The 17,855-nt window shown below is 47.1% G+C and overlaps 1 protein-coding gene across 1 annotated transcript in view; it reads left to right on the top strand.

The window, feature by feature from the left end:
• Positions 1-370: 370 nt before the first annotated feature.
• LOC139563419 (son of sevenless homolog 2-like) overlaps positions 371-17,855 on the top strand; it is a 72,188-nt gene continuing 54,703 nt past the window's right edge. The window contains exon 1 of the mRNA XM_071382074.1: positions 371-1,626. Within this exon, the coding sequence (XP_071238175.1) occupies positions 1,543-1,626 (84 nt within the window). The 5' untranslated portion in view covers positions 371-1,542. The remainder of the gene's footprint in view (positions 1,627-17,855) is intronic.

The raw sequence follows: 17,855 nt of genomic DNA, 5'->3' as shown, positions 1-17,855 counted from the left end.
ACACGTTCGGTGTGATCGAGGGGTAAGATAAATGCAATCATTATGAACACAGCGGAACGTTTTTGGGGGTCTTCGTGATTTCACAGCCGAGGCCGTGCAAGAAATCCTGTCAGTGAATGTTCCGCCATCACAGGCCCCTGAGCCTGTGTACGGATGTATTTTGGAGTGGACAGTGATTGAAGCAGTGGGATGGGTTTTGTTAGTTGATGTGTTTAATTTTGAATTATGTCGATTTAGCCCTTTCCCGCAATGTATTTTTATTTTTTAATTTCTATACCCCGTCCAACTGATGGCGATAATGCACCATTAACATTCGATGCCAACCGCTGTTAAACCCCATCGAAGAAGAAGACATTTGAATATGTTCCCAATGATGTGGAACAAATGTAGATTTAGTTGCAGAGTGATTTAGGAATGCAAAAATCTGAGACGGTCTTTGATTTTATAAGCTATTCAAACTGTAATTTTACTTTAATAACCTAGATATCCTTTTTCTTTTGTTCGAAACCCATAAGATGAGGTGCAAACTTGTGGTCCCACACTTTCACTGGACAAAAGAGGCGATCCCTCCCTGTGCTTACGCAAACGCACTAGCTGTCTACGCAGGACGCCAAGTGAGCAAGTGAAGGGCCGAGATTCAGCAGACACGCACTGAGCTTGAGTTGGGACGAACATCTCCAACGATTACAACACATCAACAAGCGCTTCTTGTGTCACTGGACACAGGCTAAACATGCATCGGACTATTCTAGTGGGATTGTTCTGTGACTGCGAGAATAACCAACGCGGAAAAGATGACGGGTTATGAACTAACTAGAAGTCTCTCTTCTTTGGAATTGAATGAAGAGTCTTGTGCCACACGCAACTCGAAGTGCACCACCAAGGCCATGACAGAGGCAGCCTTTACATACAGATGTGTTCTCAGTCTCTAGCTACCGGATAATAGCTATCAAACCTAAGTTACAATAGGCATACTAGCTATACGTTTAGTCATGACATCTAACTGAAATAGGTAGCTAGCTGGCTAGCTATATGTTTATTTTGGTAGCTAGCTATCTCAGATAGCATAGAGCTAGCCAGTTAGCTAGCTGACGAACTTGTTTATTAGCTAGTTAACTACGTTCGAGGAGCACCTGAGCTAGCTAACGTTAGCTAATTAGCTAGCGCATCAGGCGAACTAGCATTCTAGCTAGTAAATGAGACCATTAACGTTTGAGTTGCTAGCCAGTTAGCTAACTACAGTAACACGTCTGTCAATTCTGACAATCACGTTCTAGCTAACTAATGTTAGCGTATAGGCTTTTCACTTGTTAAATGTGCTAACTTACCAGTAACGTTAGCTAACGGTAATATTTACTTTTTCTTTCTTCTAAATAGTTAGCATTACCTTACTCGACTAGGTGTATGGTTTAGCTAGCTAGTATTCTATTAGCTTAGCTAGTACAAGTTGACTTTTCCACCGTGCCTGGACTGACCAACCCACAAGGACCAGCCGGGGCCGATGCTTACAGTCCAGTCCGGATCACGGCAACGTAAGGAGCCATGCAGCCGCAGCAAATATACGACTTTTCAAGTGACGAGAACAGTCACAAATGGCGAGGACTCTTCGTGCAAGCGTTGCGAAAGGTAACTACATTTATCAACTTAACTATGAACACATCTCAAACGTGGTTGTTAATTGGCGAGGTGATTGAGTAGCTACTGACTTAACTTTATTTTGATTTATGTTCCCAAAATGCCCACTGTAAAATATACTGCAGGCCAACAATATATGCAACTTGGCTCAGTCAGAACGTCAAATGGCTACATGTTGCAGGCAGAATCCGGTGTGTGTTCATTACTCCTATTCTGTTGCAAAACTTTTTGCATCAAACCGTTTACTCCAAACGGAAAAACATTTAACAACGAAAACGAGGGTTTCTATTGGACAAATTCGGGTAGTTCCTCCCCGTTTCGTTTGCTCTGTTTGCTTTCGTTTGTTTTAAAGGTAAACGTTCATTTACAAAACGTAATGAACCTAGCCCTGATATTGGTACACCTTTGTTATCAACATGATCATGTTTTCCGCTCTTGTTTTGGAACACATCGCCCTCAAAACAGATGCAGGCCTAAAAGTGAAAACGAGAGCGTCATTGACCTTATAGCCCTAGTTGAGATCAGAGCCAAACAGAAATGAGTGATGGCTCCTTGACAGTCATTTACTACCACGCATTTGCCTTGTGGAAAATGTTGTCACAAACCATATCTATTCCGTAGCCCATAACAATATGCATTAGCTACAATATGCATTACTAGGCAAAAGTATCTCGACCACAAGTTTTGTGTCTTGTGTTTCTGAAGTCACAGGTTTGGCTCAAATTGATTCTTTCCACGGTGTTGTTGTGAGGTAGTATCTCTCTACATGACTAGCAGCTTCGCAGCATAGTACTGTCAACATATTGATTAGCGATTGACATGACAGTTAATCACTGATGTGACTAGACTATTGGTTTGCCAAACCTCCTACAGTAGTAACCAGCCAGGTCCACTGTAGAGAGCAAGCCAAAGCAGCTGATGCAGTTTCAGGTTTAGCCTAGCTCAAATGTGTGAACAGGTTTGGAGAGCCCTGGTTTAAACCTACAGGAGGGTAGCTCTTCAGGAACGGGGTTGGAGAGCCCTGGTTTAAACCTACAGGAGGGTAGCTCTTCAGGAACGGGGTTGGAGAGCCCTGGTGTTAACCTACAGGAGGGTAGCTCTTCAGGAACGGGGTTGGAGAGCCCTGGTGTTAACCTACAGGAGGGTAGCTCTTCAGGAACGGGGTTGGAGAGCCCTGGTGTTAACCTACAGGAGGGGTAGCTCTTCAGGAACGGGGTTGGAGAGCCCTGGTGTTAACCTACAGGAGGGTAGCTCTTCAGGAACGGGGTTGGAGAGCCCTGGTGTTAACCTACAGGAGGGGTAGCTCTTCAGGAACGGGGTTGGAGAGCCCTGGTGTTAACCTACAGGAGGGTAGCTTTTCAGGAACGGGGTTGGAGAGCCCTGGTGTTAACCTACAGGAGGGTAGCTCTTCAGGAACAGGGTTAGGAGAGCCCTGGTTTAAACCTACAGGAGGGTAGCTCTTCAGGAACAGGGTTAGGAGAGCCCTGGTTTAAACCTACAGGAGGGTAGCTCTTCAGGAACGGGGTTGGAGAGCCCTGGTGTTAACCTACAGGAGGGTAGCTCTTCAGGAACGGGGTTGGAGAGCCCTGGTGTTAACCTACAGGAGGGTAGCTCTTCAGGAACAGGGTTGGAGAGCCCTGGTTTAAACCTACAGGAGGGTAGCTCTTCAGGAACAGGGTTGGAGAGCCCTGGTTTAAACCTACAGGAGGGTAGCTCTTCAGGAACAGGGTTGGAGAGCCCTGGTGTTAACCTACAGGAGGGTAGCTCTCCAGGAACAGGGTTGGAGAACCCTGGTGTAAACCTACAGGAGGGTAGCTCTTCAGGAACGGGGTTGGAGAGCCCTGGTTCAGGGTATTTATCTGGTCCTGATCGAGCAGTGAGCTGCAGCTGTCGCAGAGTGGAGTAGTGATGTCGGGTTTACCCTTCTCTAAATAGACAACTTGATTTTCACAAACCTAATTGAAGCTTACGAGGCAAACATTTTTAGCCAAGAGGACGTGTGCATTCTGTATCCTTGTGGCCGATGCATCTCTTTCACGATATCGCTCGCACTTGTTCCCGGGTCTCTGTTCCCGGGTCTCTGTTCCCGGGTCTCTGTCTGTCACTGGCTTGAGCTGTTTTCTCTCTCGTTTGAACCTGTGACCTGTACGGACTTGTATCCCAGCTGAGTAAACCACATGCTCTCTGTCGTGTTTTAAATGTATATCTCACTTGCCAATTTATTAGGCCTGTGTGTGACTGCCGGCCTGTGTGTGGCTGCCTGCCTGTGTGTGGCTGCCTGCCTGCCTGTGTGGCTGCCTGCCTGCCTGTGTGGCTGCCTGCCTGCCTGTGTGTGCCTGCCTGCCTGCCTGCCTGCCTGTGTGTGTGTGTGGCTGCCTGCCTGTGTGTGTGGCTGCCTGCCTGTGTGTGTGGCTGCCTGCCTGTGTGTGTGGCTGCCTGCCTGTGTGCGTGCCTGCCTGTGTGTGTGTGCCTGCCTGTGTGTGTGCCTGCCTGTGTGTGTGGCTGCCTGCCTGTGTGGCTGCCTGTGTGTGTGCCTGCCTGTGTGTGTGTGTGTGTGTGCCTGCCTGCCTGCCTGTGTGTGTGGCTGCCTGCCTGTGTGTGGCTGCCTGTCTCTGTTTGTGCCTCTAAAAACACAGCTACATATCTGACCATGTATAGAGGCTCATGGCCCTGATATGACTTTTGTGTTTACGAGTCACTTCTGAGTTGAGAGGGGCATGGAGTCATTTGGGGGGTGCGTGAGGGACATGGCGGACATGTCTAGACTGAAGTGGTACCGCTTTCTCCTTGTCAGCAGCGCACATTAGATTCCTGTAACAGTTTTGTAACGGTTGCTGTCGATACTAATCATCAGATTGGTTAACCAACTGCTTCTGGTTGTAAAGCTGATACGTTCGACACGGAAATGCTGCACTGTCCTTTTTCCACACAGCTGTGTGTGAATGATCCTGGGGAGGGTGTGAATCTGTCTGGTGTTTAAGACACCAAACAAGAAGAAAATGAACTCAAACAGGAAAGGACAACGTAAAAGCTCTTATTGGTTGCAAAATGTTTAAAATAATTGATTTTTGTTGCATGCCCTATTGAACAGGACCCTCCCAGGTGAAGAGATGTGGTGGGGGAAGTTTTGGTGTTTGTTTCACTGCCCTGCGTGGAGTACGGCCTGTCACACACAGAAAGAGAGAGAGACTGACTGACATAGTCAAAACCATAACAAACCTCTCCTAACTGCGACTCTCTATCTTTAACAGCTATCCTGAGGGGCTTCACTGACTGGGCAGGAAGAGGAAGTAGTTTTAAGGCATCTGCATGCTTCCTGTTGGAAACAGTTGGTGCATATATTATGACAAATGTTTTGGTCTTCAAGGGTTTTTTCGGCTGTTCGTGCACATGGTTTTCTCTCGAGGCAAGCCAAAGTTCGTGGCTGAAGTCTACGCCTCTTCGCCTGTGATTGGTCAACAGTAGGGATTAGTGATGCGCCGATTATTACATTTTTGGCTGATACCGATATACAATATTTTCCTTGCCAAAAGAAACGGTAACCGATATTTAAAATTTTAGCAGCCTTTTTAAGAATTCTAGTACAGTATAAATAGTTAACTCACACACACAGCGGTCTAAGGCACTGCATCTCAGTGCAAGAAGAGTTCGAATCCAGGCTGTATCACATCCTGCCGTGTTTGGGAGTCCCATAGGGCGGCGCACAATTGGGCCAGCGTCGTCCGGGGTAGGCCGTCATTGTAAATAATCTTAACTGACTTGCCTAGTTAAATAAAGGTTACACACACACACACCACACTGACCAAAAAGTTATTTTGTTGGCATTTACGTATGTCCCCATTACCAGTAAAACATAATCAAAACCTATTTCTTTCACTGACTTGCTGTGCTGTTTGGTTGTTCATTCGTTTCATTCTCAACCAGGATTTCATCATACATGTCAAGCAGTGAAGTTTCAGCTCTGTCTGTCCGTGGCCTCTCTTCCTCTCTGCGCACTGTCAGTGTGTCCGTTTCCATCTTGTCCAGCTGTGGCTGTAACGTTTCACATAACCCTATTTCTTGTCTGCATCGAAGTAGCGGTCCTTGTACCTAGCATCGAGCACGGTGGCGACACAGTAAAGACAGAATTCCACCGGATCGCTTGTTCACAGCCTGTGTGGGCAGTTTTGTTGAGCAGGCGTTTCAATGCCATGACAGAGGGTATCACGTCTGCTGCAGACACAGTTGAGGAGCTTATTTCTCCAGTTGTTCGAATGGAGCGACTTAGTGTGTTCAAGTTTCAAACATGTTCTCAAATGCTATTGAGATGGCAGCAGCGGTATGACAACCAGCACATTCTTGAGCATGTAATACGACTTTCCTCAGTACGGAATCCTCGACGACCCACTGTGCTGTCAGACTCAGCATGCTCATGGGGCTGACATCGCTGGTCCAAATGTATGTTGTGAAACTAATAGCAGTGACGCTATTACTGTGCAACTCCGGTAGGGCAACATCTGGAAAATAGCGCAGTTGGTAGTGTGTACCGGTGCTCGACCAGTCGGCGAAAGCCAACATCATCCACGACAGAGAACGGTTGATTGTCAAGGGCAATGACTTCCATTATCTTGGCTTTAATGGATTTCGCCTTTTGAGTTGTCTCGCTTAAATGTTCTTACTCTTTCAAATGACTGCTCGACTTGTTGACTGCTCGATCCACACAGCAGACATTGTGGGCTAGGTTAGGAATGCTGTGTTGCACGTGTAGTGCAAAATTTTACGTGTCGTCATTACGTCATGTACCTACGTTTTATATAGGTATGCACATCAGTTGTGCACATCGGCGTTAAACTAGATATTGGGCCGATAACGATGTTGGCATTTTTAGCTAATATCGTCTGATTCCGATATATCGTGCATCCCTAGATTATTGTCCAGTTGTGTGGTCCCAAGGAAAGACCTAGTTAAGCTGCAGCTGGCCCAGAACCGAGTGGCCCGTTTTGCTCTTAATTGTAATCAGAGGGCTGATGTAAATATGCATGCCAGTCTCTCTTGGCTAAGAGTTGAGGAGACACTGACTGCATCACGTCTTCTTTTTATAGAAACATTAATGTGTTAATATAAAAGTTTGAATCAAATTGTTTGCATAGTCAACTTACACACACACACACTTATCCCACCAGACATGCCACCAGGGGTCTTTTCACAGTCCCCAAATCCAGAACAAATTCAAGAAAACGTACAGTATTACATAGAGCCCTTTATTGCATGGAACTTCCGTCCATCTCATATTGCTCAAATGAACAGCAAACCTGGTTTCAAAAAACACCTCGTGGGACACAACGCCTCTCCCCTATTTGACCTAGATAGTTTGTGTGTATGTATTGATATGTAGGCTACGTGTGCCTTTTAAAACATTTTTTTATGTAGTTCTGTCCTTGAGCTGTTCTTTTCTATTCATGTTCTGTATCATGTCAATCTGTATTACGTTTCATGTTTTGTGCAGAAGCAGAAGGCTTCGCGCAAATGTACGTTTTTATAATGCAATTAGCAGGAGAACATCATTGTCAAAAGCGCACCGCACATGCAAGCGGTTTCATGTGACAGAGATGGTAATACCTGTTAGAAATGTAGAAAGCGGGGAGATGTAAAGACGCTAGGACTAGCATGGGACGCTAGGACTAGCATGGGACGCTAGGACTAGCATGGGACGCTAGGACCAGCATGGGACGCTAGGACTAGCATGGGACGCTAGGACCAGCATGGGACGCTAGGACCAGCATGGGACGCTAGGACCAGCATGGGACGCTAGGACCAGCATGGGACGCTAGGACCAGCATGGGACGCTAGGACCAGCATGGGACGCTAGGACCAAGAAAGTGGATTTGAAAACCTAGAAAGTGGATTTTGGCCTAGACTAGTTTTGAAGCAAGGTAAGACATGCCTCCATAATATATAGTAAATCTTTCGGGTTTCAAACGACTATGTACATGTTTTCAGAATGCATACTGCCTCCAGCTCATTGAAAAGTGGTGTGACGAGCTGAAGCCTGCCCAGTTGCCTAAACACTTCAATGGTGTATAGGCCTTTTATTTAACCAGGCAAGTCACTTAAGAACACATTCTTATTTTAAATGACGATCTAGGAACAGTGGGTTAACTGCCTTGTTCAGGGGCAGAACGACAGCTTTTTTTTACCTTGTCTGCTCTGGGATTCTGTCTTGCAACCTTCCGGTTACTAGTCCAACGCTCTAAGCACTAGGCTACCTGCCGTTCCTGCCGCCCCATTCAATTAGTAGATATTTTTAATTGTGCCCATCAAAACTGTTTTTAACTTGCGATTGCATTCATAATTGTTTCGCAATGTTTGGACTTCTAAAAGCCCGTTTCATTCCAGCAGCAATCAACAAGCTGTTTGACCTGTAGCGGCAGCTCTCACACGGTCTGCCAGAAGTCTCTGTCGTCCTCATCCACAGCCCGTGTCTCCTCCGCTGATTACCCAGCCTGCCTGTAGCAGCAGCTCCCACACGGTCTCTGTCGTCCTCATCCACAGCCCATGTCTCCTCCGCTGATTACCCAGCCTCCCTGTAGCAGCAGCTTTTGTACTGTCTGCCAGAAGTCTCTGTCGTCCTCATCCACAGCCCGTGTCTCCTCCGCTGATTACCCAGCCTGCCTGTAGCAGCAGCTCCCACACGGTCTCTGTCGTCCTCATCCACAGCCCATGTCTCCTCCGCTGATTACCCAGCCTGCCTGTAGCAGCAGCTTTTGTACTGTCTGCCAGAAGTCTCTGTCGTCCTCATCCACAGCCCGTGTCTCCTCCGCTGATTACCCAGCCTGCCTGTAGCAGCAGCTCCCACACGGTCTCTGTCGTCCTCATCCACAGCCCGTGTCTCCTCCGCTGATTACCCAGCCTGCCTGTAGCAGCAGCTCTCACACGGTCTCTGTCGTCCTCATCCACAGCCCATGTCTCCTCCGCTGATTACCCAGCCTGCCTGTAGCAGCAGCTTTTGCGCTACTCAACTGGTATTTCAATCACTGAATAGGCAAAAATTGGCCGGCGCTAATTTTATTTATTGGCTTTTCATTTTTTGGGAGGGTCCAAAAGCCGGCTATTATCAGCTAACGGAAGCTCTGTCCCAGAGCAGACTGGTTAAGGTTAGTCTTCTCCGAGCAGACGGGTCAGTCGTCCCCGAGCAGACGGGTCAGTCGTCCCCGAGCAGACGGGTCAGTCGTCCCCGAGCAGACGGGTCAGTCGTCCCCGAGCAGACGGGTCAGTCGTCCCCGAGCAGACGGGTCAGTCGTCCCCGAGCAGACGGGTCAGTCGTCCCCGAGCAGACGGGTTAGTACACAACAACCCTGTACTGTCATGGCCAGGAAAATAATAACTAGAATGAAATGTGTTAATCCTGGCTGTATCATTTTAATCTTCCATTTCCACAGCACTACACAAATGCACGCTATACAAAGATTGCTGCTACTACTAGTACTACTGCTACTACTAGTACTACTGCTACTACTACTAGTACTGCTGCTACTAGTACTGCTGCTACTAGTACTGCTGCTACTAGTACTGCTACTACTAGTACTACTGCTACTACTAGTACTGCTGCTACTAGTACTGCTACTACTAGTACTGCTGCTACTAGTACTGCTACTACTAGTACTAGTACTGCTGCTACTACTAGAACTGCTACTACTAGTACTATTACCGCTACTACTAGTACTACTAGTACTGCTAGGACTGCTACTACTAGTACTAGTACTGCTACTAGTAATTGTACTGCTGCTGCAGCGAGTGCCGCTGCTACTACTGCTGATGCTACTTCTGTTAATAATACCACCACTACTGCTGATGCTACTGCTACTTCTGCTGCCACTACTACTATTACTACTTTCACTACTGCTAACCATACTGCTACTACTGCCACTACTACTGGTAATACTACTGCTGCTACTACTAACCATGCTACTGCTGCTGCTACTACTACTACTGCTGACCATGCTTCTACTACTGATGCTGCTACTGGTAATGCTACTACTAGTAATACTACTGATTCTACTGCTACTGCTGATACCACTGCTGCTACCGCTGCTACCACTACTACCACCACCACTGCTACTACCACCACCACTACTACTACTACTACTGGCGATGCTGCTGGTGATGCTGCTGGTGATGCTACTGGTGATGCTACTGGTGATGCTACTGCTGCTGGTGATGCTACTGGTGATGCTGCTGGTGATGCTGCTGGTGATGCTACTGGTGATGCTACTGGTGATGCTACTGGTGATGCTACTGCTGCTACTGGTGATGCTACTGCTGGTAATAATATACTACTGATGCTGCCGCTACTACTGATGCTGCCGCTACTACTGATGCTGCCGCTACTACTGATGCTGCCGCTGCTACTACTACTGATGCTACCGCTGCTACTACTACTGATGCTGCCGCTACTACTGATGCTGCCGCTACTACTGATGCTGCTACTACTACTGATGCTGCCGCTGCTACTACTACTGATGCTACCGCTGCTACTACTACTGATGCTACCGCTGCTACTACTACTGATGCTACCGCTGCTACTACTACTACTGATGCTACCGCTGCTACTACTACTACTGATGCTACCGCTGCTACTACTACTACTGATGCTACCTCTGCTACTACTACTGATGCTACTACTACTGATGCTACCGCTGCTACTGATGCTACCTCTGCTACTACTACTGATGCTACCTCTGCTACTACTACTGATGCTACCGCTGCTACTACTACTGATGCTACCGCTGCTACTACTATTGATGCTACCGCTGCTACTACTATTGATGCTACCGCTGCTACTACTACTGATGCTAACGCTGCTACTACTACTACTGATGCTACTGCTGCTACTACTACTGATGCTACCTCTGCTACCACTACTACTACTACCGCTGCTACTACTACTACTGATACTACTACTACTACTGATGCTACTACTACTACTACTGATGCTACCTCTGCTGCTACTACTACTACTGCTACAGCTGCTACTACTACTGATACTACTACTACTACTACTGATGCTACTTCTGCTTCTACTGCTACCGCTACTCTACTACTGCTACTACCCCTACCACATCCGCTGCTACCACCACTACTACCACCACCACTACTACTGATGCTATCGCTACTCTACTACTACCACCACCACTACCACATCCGCTGCTACCACCACTACTACCACCACCACTACTACTGATGCTATCGCTACTCTACTACTACCACCACCACTACCACATCCGCTGCTACCACCACTACTACCACCACCACTACTACTGATGCTATCGCTACTCTACTACTACCACCACCACTACCACATCCGCTGCTACCACCACCACCACTACTACTGATGCTATCGCTACTCTACTACTGCTTCTACCCCTACCACATCCGCTGCTACCACCACTACCACCACCACTACTACTGATGCTATCGCTACTCTACTACTGCTTCTACCCCTACCACATCCGCTGCTACCACCACTACTACCACCACCACTACTACCGCTGCTATCGCTACTCTACTACTGCTTCTACCCCTACCACATCCGCTGCTACCACCACCACTACTACCACCACTACTACCACCACCACTACTACTGTATGTGGCTTTAAAAGAGCCTGCGGCCTGCTTGTTATACACCAGCATCAATACCTCTGTCTGCTGTGATTATCCCCTCTCTTTGGAGACCTCTGCTTTCTGTATGATGGAGGTAGGTGGCTGGATGGCGAGTGAAAGGGAAGAGAGGGGTGGAAGCGTGGAGGGAGGGAGAGTAACAGGATGGTGGAGAGAGAAATATGGGAGGATGGTGGAGAGAGGAAAACGATCATGTGAGCTAGAGAGTGCTGGGACTCCCAGTACGCCAGCCAGCCCTCCCTGCCTAATGGAGATGAAACTATGTAACACTACACCTTCCATTAGCATCAAGGCCTCCTGCGTCTCATCTACTATCTCTTACGGTACGGCACTGCTGACTACGACACTAGTAACGCTAAAATGTTTTACCGAGATGTGGCTGAATGACGACATGGGTATTATACAGTGTTTACGTGCATCGGCAAGACAGAGCAGCTGCATCCGGTAAGACAAGTGGTGATGGTCTGTGTCTAATTTGATAATAACAGTTGGTGTGCAATGTCAATTATTAAGGAAGTCTCAAGGTTTTTCTTACTGAGGTAGAGTATCTCATGATAAGCTGTAGAGTTTATCTATATTTTTTGTAACTGTCTATTGACCACCACAAATGCTGGCACCAAGTCCGCATTCAGCGAGCTGTGTAAGGCCATAAGCAGACAGGAAAATGCTCATCCAGAGGTAGCGCTCCTAGTGGCCGGGGACTTTAATGCAGGTGGACTTAAATCTGTTTTACCTCATTTCTACCAGCATGTTAAATGTGCAACAAGAGGAAAGAACTCTAGACCACCTGTACTCCACACAGAGATGTGTACAAATCTCACCCTCCATTTGGCAAATCTGACCATAATTCGACTTTTTTTAAACGGGTCAACATTCACAAGGCCACAGGGCCAGATGGATTACCAGGACGTGTACTCCAAGCATGCGCTGACCAACTGGCAAGTGTCTTCACTGACATTTCCAAACTGTCTCTGGCAGAGTCTGTAATACCTACATGTTTCAAGTAGAGGTCGACCAATTATGATTTTTAGGTTGTAGTTATTACAGGAATTATGACTATCGACTATTTGTCTCTCTACCATTTGTATTTCATATGCCTTTGACTGTTGGATGTTCTAATAGGCACTTTAGTATCGCCCGCCTAATCTCGGGAGTTGATCGGCTTGAAGTCATAAACAGTGCTGTGCTTCAAGCATTGCTAAGAGCTGCTGGCAAACGCAGTAAAGTGCTGTTTGAATGAATGCGTATGAGCCTGCTGCTGCCTATCACCGCTCAGTCAGACTGCTCTATCAAATCATAGACTTAATTATAATATAATAAACACAGAAATACGAGCCTTTGGTCATTAATATGGTAAAATCCAGAAACGATCATTTCGAAAACAAAACGTTTATTCTTTCAGTGAAATACAGAACCGTTCCGTATTTTATCAAAAGGTAGTACGCACTCACGTCTGTAGCCATGAAGTGCTTTGAAAGGCTGGTCATGGCTCACATCAACACCATTATCCCAGATCCCCTAGACCCACTCCGATTTGCATACCGAACCAACAGATCCGCAGATGACGCAATCTCTATTGCACTCCACACTGCCATTTCCCACCTGGACAAAAGGAACACCTATGTGAGAATGCTGTTCATTGACTACAGCTCAGCGTTCAACACCATAGTGCCCTCAAAGCTCATCACTAAGCTAAGGACCCTGGGACTAAACACCTCCCTCTGCAACTGGATCCTGGACTTCCTGACGGGCCTATCGAGAGAGACCTGGAAGTGTGGTGCCAGGACAACAACCTCTCCCTCAACGTGATCAAGACAAAGGAGATGATTGTGGACTACAGGAAACGGAGGGCTGAGCACACCCCCATTCTCATCGACAGGGCTGTAGTGGAGCAGGTTGAGAGCTTCAAGTTCCTTGATGTCCACATCACCAACAAACAAACATAGTCCAAACACACCAAGACAGTCATGAAAAGGGCACAACAACGCCTATTCCCCCTCGAGACAGAAAAGATTTGCCATGGGTCCCCAGATCCTCAAAGTTCAACAGCTGCACCATCGAGAGCATCCTGATTGGTTGCATCACCACCTGGTATGGCAACTGCTCGGCCTCCGACCGCAAGGCGCTACAGAGGGTAGTGCGTATGACTCAGTACATCACTTGGGCCAAGCTTCCTGCCATCCAGGACCTCTATACCAGGTGGTGTCAGAGGAAGACCCTAAAACTTGCCAAAGACTCCAGCCACCCAAGTCAATAGACTGTTCTCTGCTACCACACGGCAAGCGGTACCGGAGCGCCAAGTCTAGGTCCAAAAGGCTTCTTAACAGCTTCTACCCCCAAGCCATAAGACTCCTGAACATCTAATCAAATGGTCACCCGGACTATTTACATTTTCTTTAAACACTGCTGCTACTTGCTGTTTTATCTATGCATAGTCACTTCACCCCTACCTACATGTCCATATTACCTCGACTAACCTGCACCCCCTGCACATTGATCCAGTACCCCCTGTATATAGCCTAGTTATTGTTATTTTATTGTTGTTCTTTTATTTTTTTTTAACTTTAGTTGATTTAGTAAATATATTTTCTTAACTTCATTGCATTGTTGGTTAAGGGCTTGTAAAGTAAGCATTTCACTGTAAGGTCTACACTTGTTGTATTTGGTGCATTTGATGACTGTACTGACTATACATTACTATTACACTATAGAGTTACTCCAGTTTCTATTTTATTTTCTGTCTAATTTTTCACCTTAGTAAAGCCACCCAACTGGACACATGTCAATTCCATGTTGGTTCAACATTTTTTTAGCTCTTTGTCTTAGGGGCTTGACTTTTCCACTTAGTTGCTTTATGATCAGGCCAAAGTGTCCACAGATGTTCTACATTTGGATCAGATTACATGGGCACAGTGGCAAGGTGTTGTAGCCCCGGGGATGGGCACAGTGGTAAGGTGTAGACCCAGGGATGGGCACAGTGGCAAGGTGTTGTAGACCCAGAGATGGGCACAGTGGTAAGGTGTTGCAGACCCAGGGATGGGCACAGTGGTAAGGTGTTGTAGACCCGGGGATGGGCACAGTGGTAAGGTGTTGCAGACCCGGGGATGGGCACAGTGGTAAGGTGTTGTAGACCCGGGGATGGGCACAGTGGTAAGGTGTTGCAGACCCGGGGATGGGCACAGTGGTAAGGTGTTGTAGACCCGGGGATGGGCACAGTGGTAAGGTGTTGTAGACCCGGGGATGGGCACAGTGGTAAGGTGTTGTAGACCCGGGGATGGGCACAGTGGTAAGGTGTTGTAGACCCGGGGATGGGCACAGTGGTAAGGTGTTGTAGACCCGGGGATGGGCACAGTGGTAAGGTGTTGCAGACCCGGGGATGGGCACAGTGGTAAGGTGTTGCAGACCCGGGGATGGGCACAGTGGTAAGGTGTTGCAGACCCGGAGATGGGCACAGTGGTAAGGTGTTGTAGACCCGGGGATGGGCACAGTGGTAAGGTGTTGTAGACCCGGGGATGGGCACAGTGGTAAGGTGTTGTAGACCCGGGGATGGGCACAGTGGTAAGGTGTTGTAGACCCGGGGATGGGCACAGTGGTAAGGTGTTGTAGACCCGGGGATGGGCACAGTGGTAAGGTGTTGTAGACCCAGGGATGGGCACAGTGGTAAGGTGTTGTAGACATTTACATTTTACATTTAAGTCATTTAGCTGACGCTCTTATCCAGAGCGACTTACAAATTGGAAAGTTCATACATATTCATCCTGGTCCCCCCGTGGGGAATGAACCCACAACCCTGGCGTTGCAAGCGCCATGCTCTACCAACTGAGCCACACGGGACCCAGGGATGGGCACAGTGGTAAGGTGTTGTAGACCCAGGGATGGGCACAGTGGTAAGGTGTTGTAGACCCAGGGATGGGCACAGTGGTAAGGTGTTGTAGACCCAGGGATGGGCACAGTGGTAAGGTGTTGTAGACCCAGGGATGTCTCTTGCTGATAGAAGTAAATGAAGGTGGTAGCCTTTTATGGTAGTATAGTACACAGTGCGTTCGGAAAGTATTCACACCCCTTTTGACTTCTTCCACATTTTGTTACACTACAGCCTTATTCTAAAATTAATTTAAAAAATAAAATCCTTATCAATCTACACACAATACTCCATAATGACAAAGCGAAAACATGTTTTTTTAGACATGTTTGCAAATGTATAAAAAACAAATACCTTAAGTATCAGACCTGAAATTGAGACTTGAAATTGAGCTCTGATGCATCCTGTTTCCATTGATCATCCTTGAGATGTTTCTACAACTTGATTGGAGTCCATCTGTGGTAAATTCAATTTATTGGACATGATTTGGAAAGGCACACCCCTGTCTATATAAGGTCCCACAGTTGACAGTGCATGTCAGAGCAAAATCCAAGTCATTAGTTTGAAGGAATTGTCCGTAGAGCTCCGAGATAGGATTGTGTCAAGGCACATATCTTGGGAAGGGTACCAAACATTTTCTGCACAGCGGCCTCCATCATTCTTAAATGGAAGAAGTTTGGAACCACCAAGACTCCCTAGAGCTGGCTGCCTGGCCAAACTGAGCAATTGGGGGAGAAAGGCCTTGGTCAGGGAGGTGACCAAGAACCCGATGGTCACTCTGACAGAGCTCCAGAGTTTCTCTGTGGAGATGGGAGAACCTTCCAGAAGGACAACCATCTCTGCAGCACTCCACCAATCAGACCTTTATGGTAAAGTGGCCAGACGGAAGCCACTTCTCAGTAAAAAGCACATGACAGCCAGCTTAGTTTGCCAAAAGGCACCTAAAGAGAATCAGACCATGAGAAAGAAGATTCTCTGGTCTTATGAAACCAAAATTGAATTCTGGCCTGAATGCTAAGCGTCACGTCTAGAGGAAACCTGGCACCATCCCTACGGTGAAGCATGGTGGTGGCAGCTTCATGCTGTGGGGATGTTTTTCGGTGGCAGGGACTGGGAGACTAGTCAGGATCGAGGGAAAGATGAACGGAGAAAAGTACAGAGATGCTTGGTGGAGAGCGCTCAGGACCTCAGACTGGGGGTGAAGGTTCACCTTCCAACAGGGCAATGACCTTAAGCACATAGCCAAGACAACACAGGAGTGGCATCGGGACAAGTCTCTGAATGTCCTTGAGTGGCCCAGCCAGAGACCGGACTTGAACCCGATCGAACATCTCTGGAGAGACCTGAAAATAGCTGTGCAGCAATGCTCCCCATCCAACCTGACAGAGCTTGAGAGGATCTGCAGAGAAGAATGAGAGAAACTCCCCAAATACAGGTGTGCCAAGCTTATAGCGTCATACCCAAGAAGACTCGAGGCTGTAATCACTGCCGAAGGTGCTTCAACAAAGTACTGAGTAAAAGGTCTGAATACTTATGTTAATGTGATATTTCAGTTTTATTTTTAATGCATTTGCAAACATTTCTAAACCTGCTTTTGCTTGGTCATTATGGGGTACTGTGTGTAGGTTAAGGAAAAATAATTTAATACATTTTATAATAAGGCTGTAACGTAACAATGTGTTTAAAAGTGAAGGGGTCTGAATACTTTATGAATGCACTGTATAAACTCTATCGAATGCACCGTAGATTTAAATGAGCCTCTTGCTGTCTGTGGGATAGCGAGCACTTGTTGGCTGATTTTAAATGAGCCTCTTCCTGTCTGTGAGATAGCGAGCACTTGTTGGCTGATTTTAAATGAGCCTCTTCCTGTCTGTGGGATAGCGAGCACTTGTTGGCTGATTTTAAATGAGCCTCTTCCTGTCTGTGGGATAGCGAGCACTTGTTGGCTGATTTTAAATGAGCCTCTTCCTGTCTGTGGGATAGCGAGCACTTGTTGGCTGATTTTTAAATGAGCCTCTTCCTGTCTGTGGGATAGCGAGCACTTGTTGGCTGATTTTAAATGAGCCTCTTCCTGTCTGTGAGATAGCGAGCACTTGTTGGCTGATTTTAAATGAGCCTCTTCCTGTCTGTGAGATAGCGAGCACTTGTTGGCTGATTTTAAATGAGCCTCTTCCTGTCTGTGAGATAGCGAGCACTTGTTGGCTGATGAAACCCACGGCCCAGTAGTGTTTTGTGAATGGAGCCAGACTCAGGAAAGGAAACCCCCGTACATTCTGTCTCTCTGTGTGTGGTGACTCAGAATCCTAACATGGTGTCTTGTGGAATCTGCGGCAAAGATGATTTGTCTCCTGCTGTTTTTCTATTTTGATATTCCAGTTTTAAAGTTAGGCTTTAGTTTCCATTTAGTCTCTGTGGATTAATGTTAAACAGATGAGCACAATGTGACCGTGGTGCTAGCGAGAGTATTGTTTTGTATTCCAAGTAGAAACAGTACTATAGTATGGAGCAATGCGACGTTTCTGTTAACTTAAAATAGATTTAAGGCGTTAATTTGTCTGTAAAGATCTATGGTTCAGTGAATGTTGAGACCCATGTGTGTCACCCAGACCAGCAGAATCCATGGTGCCGTGTTGGTCAGTCAGCCACACATTCCTCATGCTGGGCCTGGGGGCCATGTTTCGTCATCAGAGCTGGATTTATT

Source organism: Salvelinus alpinus, chromosome 34, assembly GCF_045679555.1.
Source record: "Salvelinus alpinus chromosome 34, SLU_Salpinus.1, whole genome shotgun sequence".
NCBI lineage: Eukaryota > Metazoa > Chordata > Actinopteri > Salmoniformes > Salmonidae > Salvelinus > Salvelinus alpinus.
This window is presented reverse-complemented; position numbering and strand designations above follow the sequence as displayed.